Source organism: Schistocerca cancellata, chromosome 5, assembly GCF_023864275.1.
Source record: "Schistocerca cancellata isolate TAMUIC-IGC-003103 chromosome 5, iqSchCanc2.1, whole genome shotgun sequence".
NCBI classification, from domain to species: domain Eukaryota; kingdom Metazoa; phylum Arthropoda; class Insecta; order Orthoptera; family Acrididae; genus Schistocerca; species Schistocerca cancellata.
The window spans coordinates 359,063,416-359,076,266 of record NC_064630.1 but is presented as its reverse complement, the minus strand read 5'-3'; the positions used below and the strand labels follow the sequence as shown (position 1 = coordinate 359,076,266).

General features: G+C 34.7%; 1 protein-coding gene across 1 annotated transcript in view; it reads left to right on the top strand.

Moving 5' to 3' along the window:
* Positions 1-12,756, top strand: part of LOC126188036 (transcription factor Sp4-like) — an 87,555-nt gene extending 74,799 nt beyond the window's left edge. The window contains exons 10-12 of the mRNA XM_049929463.1: positions 4,067-4,183; positions 4,278-4,373; positions 8,960-12,756. Of these exons, the coding sequence (XP_049785420.1) occupies positions 4,067-4,183; positions 4,278-4,373; positions 8,960-9,100 (354 nt within the window). The 3' untranslated portion in view covers positions 9,101-12,756. The remainder of the gene's footprint in view (positions 1-4,066; positions 4,184-4,277; positions 4,374-8,959) is intronic.
* Positions 12,757-12,851: the final 95 nt, after the last annotated feature.

Sequence of the window (12,851 nt, the reverse complement as noted above, 5' to 3'; positions counted from 1 at the left end):
TTTGCTTTAACGAACTAACTTGTATCGTCAGCAAACAGTACTGCCTCTGCTTCAGATAGTTGACTTGGTAGGTCATTGATAGATATTAAAAACAGTAATGGCCCTAATACAGATCCCTGGCGTACTCCGTACAAAACTCTCTTGAATCTTGATGAATATGTCCTATCTGCATGGCTTATCTCCACCTTCTGATACCTGTCCGACAGATATGATTCAAACCATTTGTGAGCGACTCCTCGTATCCCATAGGCATATAACTTCCTAAGCAGTAACTTATGGTCGATGACATCAAAGGCCTTTGATAAGTCTAAAAACAATCCACAATTTAATTCCTTTCTATTTATGGAATTTAGAACAAGTTGCAAAAAATTGAAGATATCTGTTTCAGTTGATTTATTTTTACGGAAACCATTTTGCACATTAACCAATATTCTATTCTTAATAAGAAATTTGTATAGTCTACAATACATTATCCTTTCTATTATTTTTGAGAAACCTGACAACATTAATAAAGGCCTAAAGTAACTAACATCATATTTATCACCGTTCTTGTAAAGTGGCTTTATAGTTGACATTTTAAGTTTTGATGCCAACACCCCTTTCTTAAAAGATTCATTTATAATTTCAGTGAGATGTGAGGCTATGTTTCTTGTACTTTGCTTAATGACTTTGTCAGGAATCCCATCACATCCACATGACATTTTATTTTTTAACTTATTTATAGCATTTAGTACCTCTGATTCAGTTACTGTCTCTTTACATTTATGTCAAATCTCCAAGTAGTTACTATTTAGCAACAACTATAATTGTGGAATGCAAAATTGGATTAATCTGTGTGATCATTGCTGAACATTTATTCCTTTGGATGCATTCCTACAATCTGAAAATTGAGTATAATAATTTGTTTCAACTAACAGGATATGAGAATAAAAACACACTTTACCTGTAATTTGTAATACTCAGATTGTTCTTTTTGCCTGTTTATCAATAAATAATTTTTTTGGCAGTCCTCTGTTTGTGACTTAGAAACAATCAAAACAGCATACTTTTAATATTTCTGTTCTCTTATGACTTATGGCATTGTTCAGATTCAAATTCAGACTCTTTATTCGTCATTCAGCATTGTTACATGGAGTAGACTTAATCAGTTTACTTAACCTTTTAATTTGTGTTCTGGGGAAATCAGTTGTGAGCAAATAAAGTCTTATTGCACAGAAGAGAGTCATCAGAATTATGGGTACAGTGTACCCCAGTTGCTCTTGCAGAAATTTATTCAAACAACTGGAGATCCTCACCATGCCATGCCGGTACATTTTTTTTCACTAATGTACTTTGTGAACAATAATCATACAATTTACAGAACAGATCGTGAATATTGTGATCATGGTGCAAGAAGTAAACAAGATCTTCACGAAGATAAAAAAAAATCTCAGCATGAAGCAGAAAGGAGTACATTATTCAAAAATAAAAGTATACAATAAACTTCCAGTTCATGTTAAATCAATCATTGGTGGGGGGGGGGACACACAGCTGAATTGATGAGATCTCACAAAGATCATTCATTGACTTTAAGGAATTGCAGGGTAGAAATACTGTCCCCCCCCCCCCCCCCCCTTAAACTTTATTTCTTTCTTTTGTTTGTTGATTTTTCACTTTCGCAAATGTAGCAATAAATGCTTCGTACACCTTATTGAAGAAAATTAAAGAACTCTTTTAAGTGTTAGCCAAAAGCAACTCAAAGTACGAGCACAAGTCAGATTGCCTTTGTTTTTGTTGAAATAACATGAACACCCAGTCTAACTCAATTTGTCACTTGTGCTGCAAAACAACTAGATACAATTATTTACCCCAAATGTAGGTTCTTTCATTTATACCCATTTCTTGCTGCTAATGTGATTTTCAGAGGGTAGGTGAAATGTCTATAATTGTGCTATTTGCCAAACAGTTCTGGACTGCTGGGCTTCTTTGTTCTGGAAGTGATGAAGTTGGAAGACTTCAGCCCACCTAGTGTTTTGTGTGTGCCCACTGCCATCCACATTGTTAAATGTGGTAGTCACTGCTTATGGATGTCCAAAAAATTTGATTTATTTGGATTGCAATTTTGAGAATATCTCATTTTTGAGCAGTTGGAAGTACACCATGCCACGGTTGTGTACAGAGATTCACAAATAGATAAAACATGGTGGATGAGCAGTATTTAACATCACAAGTGCTAGTATGCACACAGTCATAAACACAGGTGCTATTCCAAACTTGAAGCAAGTAAGTGTGAGTACTGTCCAGGTTACACTATAAACAGATTTACGTATTTATAATCTGACATTTGTCTAACATGTAGTAGCCATTAAACAGTGAATGTTGTGTTGTGCTCTCAGTGTGCATACTTCAAATGAGTATTTGCAAACTCACACACATTGTGAGCAGTGAAGGTTACAATATCTTATAATGTGTCATTCCTGCTTTCACAAGTGCTCTGTATAAATCACAATATGCAGTCTTGATTTGACGTGTGATAGGTATTACAAAATTGCATCTGGCAGTAACAAATTTTGAATTAAGATTTCAACTTTTGCACTGTAGGAGGCCTCCATATTAATGTGTCAGTGACAATATTGCAATGCAGTTTATACTGCATATTTAACAATGAAAATAATCAATTTTTGACAATAATCATTTTTTTTCTTCTCATCCCATCTCATAAGTCTCCCCTGACCTGGGGTTCTGGGTGACTTCTTCGAATTCTACCCTTTTTCCTAAGCCTCTCAAGCCCTTTTCCTTCACCCCTTTTCCTTACCCTTCAACCCTTCTGATGGAAGAAGGAGCCACTGGCTCCAAAAGCTCGCATGTTTAAAACCTTTGTTTATATATGTGTTCTCCTGCTGCCACATGGCGAGCAAATTTTTTATAGTATACTGTGTATTGAATCACTGCTCAATCTTAGACCTTTGCATTCTGTGACAATGACCTTTCCTGTTGAGCAATCCAGCATCACGTAACAATCTGTCATAAAGCTTCTTTATGCCAGTGCCTCGCTTCTGTACGTCTACTTGAGCAGTGTCTCAGTGGGCCAATGATATTGTAGAGAAGGCTCTTGGCCACTAAGTGCTGATTTCTAGATTGATCTTTCACACTGCAGTGAAGAGCGCACTGTAATTAAACTTTCTTACAGATTAAAATGGCATGCAAGACTGGGACTTGAACCCTGGTCCTTGCTTCCATGGTCATGCTCTTTCCAGCAGATGTAATTGAAGCTTTTAGTCAGGATGTGAAGAGGTGTGCTAGGACTGAGTCCATCTCCAATGCTCAGTTATGCATGAAGAAAATTCAGTATAGTCCATATTCCCCTTCAGTAACTCATTCTGTAAGGATTAATGTTATGAAAAACATTAGTTCATGTACACAAAAACAATTTAGGAAAAGACAGATTGCTACTCTCCGTAAAGAAGAAACATCAAGTTGCAGACAGGCACAATTAAAAGACACTCACCTGTGAGCCTGTCTGCAACTTAGACGTGCCTTCTTTATGGTAAGTAGCAATCTGTCTTTTCCTACATTGTTGATACTCCTACTGGTGTTTCCGTTGTTTGATACATACACAAAAATATCTTCATGTTGATAGAAGTCTCTTTTAATTTGCAGTCTTTTAATTGCACTTTAATGTTATTTCATCAGTGTGGAACAAGAAATCATTGACATTAGGTATGTCTAGTGCTTGATTTGATACAGTGTGGACAGATACTCCATACTGGTAACTGTGACAAAAAAAATCAGACCCATAGATTTTGAGATTTTCTACAATAGAACTGCTGCTGTTGTTGAAGCAATGTAAAACAAATGCATGCACACTTTTAAAATTCTCATAAATGCATTAAAATAACATTTTAAAAAGTCTAAATTTCAAAAACACTTCCTGGAATAACACAGTACGAACTTCTCTCCCCCCCCCCCCCCCCTCCCCCCCAAATCAAGCACTAGGTATGCCAATACTAACGTGATACTGGTTATGCTCTTAGCTTATTTTATATATTTAATTTGTCACTCAGTTGCTCATTTGTTTTCTTCACAGAGGCACAGACGAACACATACAGGAGAAAAAAGGTTCCAGTGCCCAGAATGCAATAAGAAGTTCATGAGGAGTGACCATTTAACCAAACACATAAAAACTCACACTAAAAGATCTGGGGTAATGAGGCTGTATAATTTGTTTTCATTTTACCCTATAAGTTGTTATTTGGAAGTGGCACAGTTTGTCTAATTATTTCTTCCTTTTTAACCAGGATTATGACGATACAGATATGAGTGAAAAAGAAGTTTGGGTGTCTGATGTTGATCAAAATGGAATATTTTCGCTGAAACAGATACAGTTTTCTCAGGTAAATATTGGAAAAACTCTAAAAGTTCATGCTTTTTCTTTAGCTATATATTAAATATCAGATCAGTACTAAAAAGTCTTGGGTTGAATAGAAAAAGAGTAACAATAACTTTTCAGTGTATAATCGAGTCGCAGGGCAGTATGCAAGCAGGCATGTACCAGGACTAGGAACTAGTAACTTAGCTCTTGAACTATGACCTTCAGGACTAACATATCCTCAAACAGCCAGACACATGTTCTAATGCTGTAGCCCCATGCCCTAGTTGGGCCACAGTGCCATGTAACTTTCGTGCATATGTATATGAGACTATTCATTTTTTAGCTTTGAGGAAAAGCATTGTCTGAAAGCTAAGCTACAAGTTCCAAAAAGTATATTTATTTATTTATTTTTTCATGTTCTTGTATACTACTTAATGGCTCAAGTAAAGGATGAGCAGTTATCTTTACTCATTCCATTGTTTGAAATGTAAATTCATGCATGCAGTGTAATATATGTCCATGTAAGATATATGGTACACACTGTGAAACATTAATAACTTTTTGTACTCATTTCTTGAGCTCCATTTAAGGTTTGTGTCAATTGCATTGTGCCACTAGGTTATACAGTGGTATAAAACACACAGTGATATGCTGTGTGTATTCATTCTGCATCATAGCAAATTAACATTGTCAAATAGGAACTAGTGGTATACACAAGAAGATGGTTACGAAAAGGCAGGTCAAACGAAATACAGTAGTTTTTTCACTAGAGTGGTTCTCAATAATACTGACATAGCACTGATGTACTCCCTGATATTTTAGGACTAGATGAGGAATAATATAAATATTCATAATGAAATCAGTAGATACCTGCTGGGGGAGGGGGAGAAGAGAAACGCCCTCTATTTGCTATGTAATGTAGAGCATAGAAATTATACGTGGGTCATTTGGACAGTAAAGAATGTTTTTTCTACAAAAATTTTTATTTGATATAATTAAACAAAAATTTGATACCCTAGCTAATTTTCTGTATAATCACCATGCAAATTTAGGCACTTGTCCTATTGTTTTACCAGCTTTGCTATGCCTTCTGCATACTCAGTTGCCGCCAAGTTGTTGAACCACTGATTAACAGCTTCTTTAAGTTAATCATCACTTCTGTAGTGTTGTCCACTCAAAAATAGTCTTTCCATTTGGGGAATAAGCGATAATCACAGGAGCTACTAAGTACGGACTTTGTGGCGGATGTTGAAACATTTCCCACCAAAACCACTGAAGCAAGTCCTGTGTCCCTCCCACTGCTTGTGATATGCATTATTGTGAAAGATAACGACTCCACTCATTAGTACTCGGAGCCTTTTATTTTTAATGGCAAGGCAAAGGTGTTGAAGCATCTGACAGTAGGTTGCTGCATTTATGGTCTCGCCTCTAGGCTGTGGTCGATGAGCAGGACACCCTTACAATCCCAAAACACCACAGCCATAATCCTTCTTGTACTCAAAATTAGTTTTACTTTTTTCAGTTTCATTGGGAATTGCAAATGATGCCATTCTGTTGATTGGCACTTTGTTTGTGGGGTGAAATATGAATCCAAGTATCATCACCAGTGAAAATGTGATTCAAAAATTCACCACCAATCTTTTCGTAGAAACTAAAAATGTTCTTGCAGCTGCCATTCAGTTGGTTTTGTGTTCGTCTGACAAAATTGAAGGAATCCATCTGGCAAACACTTTTTTAAAGTCAAGATCTGCACTAACAATCTTGTACAAGGCAGTTTTTGAAATTTCTGGAAAGCATGAGTGCAGTCCGCTAATTGTGAAATGCCTGCATTCTTGTATTTTTGTTTCAATGCCCGTTTTGAGTCATCACTGGAGGATGACTCGAGCGTTCTTCATTGTGAACATTCTTCTGTCTGCAATTAAACATAATACACTACTTCCTAACTGACACGTAATTCATCAAATTACCATAAACCTCAATTTCAATGGGTCAGACTTTTTTCGTGTTTAAAAGTGAATAACAGTGCGCACATCACCCTTTGCGGGATCACCAGTTTTGTCACATATTTTAAAGTTGCACAGCTAAGCAGTAAGCAGCTGTATTAATTACATCATAGGTGCTGCCAAACTGAAGAGGATGAGTACCAAGATCAGTGGTCGCTCGGCAGCGGTGGTGGTAGGGAACACGTCACAAATCAAAACAAAATGTTATTTACGTTTTGAATGTCCCTCGTACTTTAAAGTACTCAATCTCCATCAAACTTAATGCCTGCTGCACAAAAGTGTTTTGCTGTAATAATCTTGAAAGTATGAGCAGTACCAAAATCCACGGGCTACTACAACTTAGATTTTAGAGTTGGGTGGCAAAGATTGTTACTGCAGATTTCATAGATTTACATTTTTAAAACGTGTATGGGAACAGTGTACCAAGAGGAGAATTTTCCTGTTAAAGGCATCCGTTTATGCAAAAAGGCTATGCAACTACTATACAAAAAGTTCTGAAACCTTGTTTTGTGATTTACACAGTAGTTCATGAGCAATGTTTTTACACTTTTAAAACAGTGTGGTTCTTTATATCACAATCACAAACACATTAATATTTTTCAACCCATCAGGATTGGTATCCAACTTCACCATTCCCTCAATGGCAGTTTTCGGATTTAAAGACAACTTAAAGCACTGAAATGTTTGGGACCATAGAGTTGCCACATTGTATGGCTATTGATCACAAAAGCAACAAAACTGAAGTTATTTTGATAAGTTATTGGGTAATTTTTGAGGGCTACATAAACTTGTTCTTGCATACCTGGAGCATTAGATAACACTTAAGTGAAACTTAACACTGAAATCACTATACACACTCACTCATACTGGAATCAGAGGGGCCTGTGCTTCCATTCTAAACTTTCCCTATCCTATCCCTCTTTCCTCCCCATGGAAGGAACTATAGTTCTGAAAAACAGGATAGTTTCCTCATACTTTTTTACGCATATATTGGCAGTGCTAAGAATTTTGCTGTCTCATAGTTATTCTAGTATTGCTTTGGGCAACTGAAGGTGCTTTGGCAACACTGTAGGATTACTGGAGGAAGTAAGAAATGTTAATGCAAAAATTACCCTGTACCTCTGTGCTCTATTATGTTGATTACATTTAATCATACTGAACTTCCACATTTATCAAAGTTTTCTCTGGAAGCCTCCTCAACCTTCTCCTTGGTAACCATGCATTACTTAGTTTAACAACAGGAGTTTACAGACTGTCCATATTCAATCTTCTTCGCACTTATAGGGTTTGAAGAGCTCAACCAGGATAAGATCACCTTTGGAGAACTGAAGATTTCACTCTTAAGTGTAAAACATTTTATCAGTGTCTGTGGTAGCTGAGTGTGTAGCATATGGCTCTTCCAACTTCAAAGTCACTGGTTCATTTCTTGCTAGTAGCAACTTTTGCTTTTACTTTTATTTGAATTCTGTAACAATTCTCAAAGGGAACTATTAATTAAAAAAACTGAATCACAATTCTTAGTAAAGTAACACTTTTTTAAAAATTACTAGTCTCATGAAAACTGCAGTACTCGCAGTAAACGAAAATTTGGTATAAAAATACAGTATAACAAATAGAAAATATAATACTTTTATTTCTAGGAATTGAAGACTAGTCTTATTGAATTGAATACAGCTTCTTTTAACAATAAGACATCCAGCAATTTTGATCAAATTTTAATTTATTATGAGTACTCACATTTTCCTGTGATTACTAATTACAAATAAAAAGATATTATGTACAAGTTTTAAAAAAATGTTACTACAACCAGAACCGAGCCAGTGAGTTTATGTTTACAAGAATTAAAAGCTATGCACTCAACTACAGGCAGCTTTCATAAGATACTGTAAATGTTTTGTGTGTAATAATGGTTTGAAATCTTCAGTGTAGAGGTTTTCCTCTTTGGGAAATTAATGACTGGGCACTGGCCTTCAATACTAAGAGAGTAAAGAAAATCAAAGGAGGCCAGTCCATAAAGCCCCTTGTGAGACCTGACAGTTCCTTGGTGCTCATTTCACCGTTTCCAAGATATGAGGAAAAGGAGGAGTGTCACTGGAAAAATTGTACTGATGTTAACAAATCCTTGAAAAATCAAGCTGAGGGTTACACAAGCTCATCTGCCTGTTACCACAAAAATAATTTATAAAAATGAAACTTCACTTAACAACAGACACAGTCATGAATGTGTAACTTTCGTGCATTTTTAACGTACTGAAAAACATGTTCATTAAATCACAAAATACACTGCCTACAGACACCAGTACTATTCATTTGATCCACAACATCGGGATCGTGAAAACTTCTAATGTGTTGGACATCAAATTAATATTATTGCAACTAGTGTATTTTTCATTTAATTTGTAACATTCACAATTAAACTTGAAATCTAGTATAACTGTTGATTCTGCTTGTTTACTGTACACTGAAATTTCTCAGTTGTCAGCTTTTTGTAAGTGAATCAGTAGTGGTAATTTCAGGTGCAATTTTTTTGTTGTTCACTAGCATGGGGCAAATTCACTCATTATGAATGTATTTTTTCATAATAAATTTTCATCTCTTTATATAGGAAGCTGCAACATCAACACAATCAGTCTCATCTGATGGCAGTTCATCAAATGATGAAAAGATGATGATCACTCTACAGACAGAAGCTGATCATTCTGATCTTGCAATTAATGAGGCTATGGACTCTTCGATGTCAAATTAAAATGGTTAACTCAAGAGCCTTTCAGGATTTTTTATAAGTACATGAGACTTGAAGTGTAAATATGTATTTTATTGTGACTGTTAATGTGAACTGAGATATTCCAGTGATTGTGCATATGTAAAGACAGAGCTTAATGATTAAATCACTGCCTTAGATTTATTGTGTAACCACTAGGTGGTGATACCAAGAAGTGCCTCAAAAATTGTATAATGTGGTTTTGTGTGTGTGTGTGTGTGTGTGTGTGTGTGTGTGTGTGTGTGTGTGTGTGTGTGTGTACATGCATTCTTGCCTGCGAGCAAGTATGTTAAGTTGGAGATTGTTTGTAAATAAATGCTGAAAGTAATTTTACTTTCCTACATTGTGTACATTGTTTTGTATAATATTGTTTTAAAATCAAAACTGAGTTTTGAAATTGTGTATGTGTTGCACAGTATAATTGTAAATCATAGTTAGGTAGATGAGGTATTGTCATAATATCTTTATATAAGTTGTGGCTGCTGTTTTAACTATAGTTTCCAGAAAGAGAGAGAAATTTTCACAGTTATTTAGTTGTATAAAATTGTTTCAAAATGAAATTTTAAATATTTATGTGTGTGTATGAATGCATGAAGACATTCACAAAGCACTGAGTTACATGCGAGAGAGAATGGTTTCCCCCCTTATTGGGGCCAAGGAATGACAGTTCTCTAATAAAAGTAATTTCAGGGTATTTTTTTAATTGTGGGAATTGCCCAACATCTGCAACAGATTTTATAAGTTATCCATTGCAAAGTTAGCAGACGTTTATAAGCATTAGACTCAGTTTTTTTTAATGAAAACAAAGTGTGAATATCTCATTGTAATGAATTAATTAATTGTGAATGAACTTAATGACTGAAAATTTAACCCTTATTCAGCTGTAATTCACAGAGTTGAAACTGGGTTGAGGAATTATCATGAGGAAGGCTTAGTTGAGTAATTTGGTGAAGATAACTAAAAGAAACAGCAAAATTCCTTGTTTTTTATTTACTGCAGTTGAGATGCTAAGAAAGGAGAGATCACTGACATTGCCATTCAGTACATCTTTATTGTGTATAAAGTATGTAATGAGAGTCAGTGTAACAGATTGATATTATTCATTTAAGTGCTAATCCACTTCATGATGATCTCAAGTGTACTCTTATTTTGGACATTTGTTAAGTCATATTCATTCAGCCAAAGACAGGAAGTAATACTGTTAAATGTGTGATGGAGCTTTTTGCAGAAATATGAACCTTGATGGAATTGTTTGCTTGGAAACACGGTACATGATATTTGGGCTGGCATTGAAGGAGAAAAATTTGTTAATGCAACTAATTTATTCTTTTTTATTCATATCATTAACTAATTGTATGTGACATTTTGATTTTTTCCCCAGTATTTATGTATGATCTCATTTCTGTCAGCAGTAGGTGGTATAACAGTAATATTTCAGAGTCCAAATGTTAGCTTCAAAAGTCAACCTTTTCTTTAACAAAATTTGATACTTAAGAGACAAATTTTATTAACAAAGCTAGCTATGTTCTGTTTCATGAAGTACCACTATTAAGCAAATGACAGCACTTTGTATTCTTAAATATATCTTGAGCAGTCAGTTACTACAATTTTTCTTAGCTGGTAGTTACTCCATTAATTTATGTATCATTAACATCAACTTTCTGTACATCATATTCTTTTAACTTTTTCTCATCTTTAAATACTTCTGAAGATTAAATTTACTCATCGAATGTATTGTGTAAAATGTTACACATAAAACTGGTTTTTCCTTCCAAACCTTTGTTTGCTATAGAGTAATTTGTGCAGCATGATTGATTGACTTTCAGCTTTTATTATTTGTATTACACAAGGTTTTACCTCATTCCAGATGTGGTAAACTGTCACAAAACTTGAATATACAGGAACAGAAAAATTCCCCTACCCCTTTTTTTGTTTTGTTTTTTTCTGTTGATATATAACAAGTGTAAATGTTTCTTATTGCTTATGAAGTATTTGCAATGCATCTTTCATCTACTCAGGTTTGATTTAGGCCATCTGTGAACCACTTTGGCAGTTTTTGTATTAATCTTCATCACTCTTGCTTTTGTGTTGTGCCAGTGTTTATTTACCCTCTTTTCCTTCACTTAAAGAAGCTGAAAATTCTTTTTGTCAGTCTGTTGTATCTGGTCATAGATGTGTACATAAAAATGTGGGAGGTAAGGTGATGTACCACATGATGCACCAGCAAATGTCATATGTCAGTCTGTCTGTAGAATGCACTTTATAACAGTCTTACCAGTGAGTTTTGTTACTTTTGCAATGATTTGGTGCTCTTCAGCTCTTGATTTTGCTGTTCCCAAGTCGCTGTCAATGACTGAGACATTAGGCCGTGTCTGTCGGACAGTCTATCCTAGACCATTTCTCCCTTCCAATCTGAATGCTTTCACAAGAGATTCCTTTTGGCATGACCTTTTCAAAATGCTTTGTGTTCTACGCAAGTATTTTATGTATGAATTGTTAGGTAGTTTGAGCTATTATACCAGTCAAGGCACACAAATTATATAAAATTTCATTTTATCTAGTTATTTTGTGGATACTTTCATTGTTTTTGAAACATTGTCATTTATCGTTCCCATAATAGACTTGAAATTGAGGACATACCTATCTGAAAATTTGATTCTTTATCAAACAATATCATTATACATCACGGAAAACAAAATCTGAAGGTGAACAGTCCTACTTACTTTGTTACTTTTGTGGTGATCCTTATTGTGAGGTAACTTATGTTTTACAATTACTTAACATTGTATGTGATAAATTATTTTCTTCCCTATTAAGATCCTTCAGTTGGTGAACTTTTGCTTTTACTTATCTATGCTGTCTCTCCTGGTTTAAAGCCAATTCATACAACCTAAAGAATTTTAAAATGTTTTCTTAAGAATTTCTATTCTTGCCAAAGACTGCTATGGCTTATCCCAGAAAGAATGTGAAAGTTTGGCTAATGGTTTGTCACCATGCATGGAATGCAGTGGATAGAAGGTAGTCAAATCTGTACCACTAGGTTTGTCAATGTATTTACACCAATTTATGATGCAATCTTCAGAAAAAGTTTTTTTAAAAATTGACATAATTCACCATTTAGTTGAACTGTGAAAACATTGTGGCTCTTTAATGTTGTCCTTGTTACAAGCATTGTTAAAATTTGTCATTTTATACGCAATACACTTAATGTGCTGATGTGCGCAATAGATTTGTTACATGCAACGGCAAATTAGACTTCTATTGTTCCTGAATAATTTTATAATGTTTATGCAATGATTGTTTCAGTGCACTTGTGTATTGTATGAATAGTTTAATATATGTGAGACTATACCAAGCAGTCACAGTCAAAGAGACTGAGCAGTATCTTATTTTAATTGTGTTGTGTGTTAGAAAATGCTTTCCCAGACCACTTATTGTAGAGAAAGTACTTTACTGTATTTGTCAGTACAAAGAAAAATTACTTTATCTAAGTTGTGGAAAAGGCTTATGAGAAATTTAAAGTTTATCTGTCTTATGAGAATTTTATTGGTGTCTTTCTGTACTGAGATATATACTGTTCATAGTCTAATTGCTGAAATATTCTATAATTTCCAGATTATAGCAGTTCACAAAACTGTAGGTGTCAGGTTTTGTAAGTCATAAAAAATATATCTAAATACCTGTTAAATGATGAAAATAAATTATTTTTGTACTTAAATGTATTTATAAAATATTA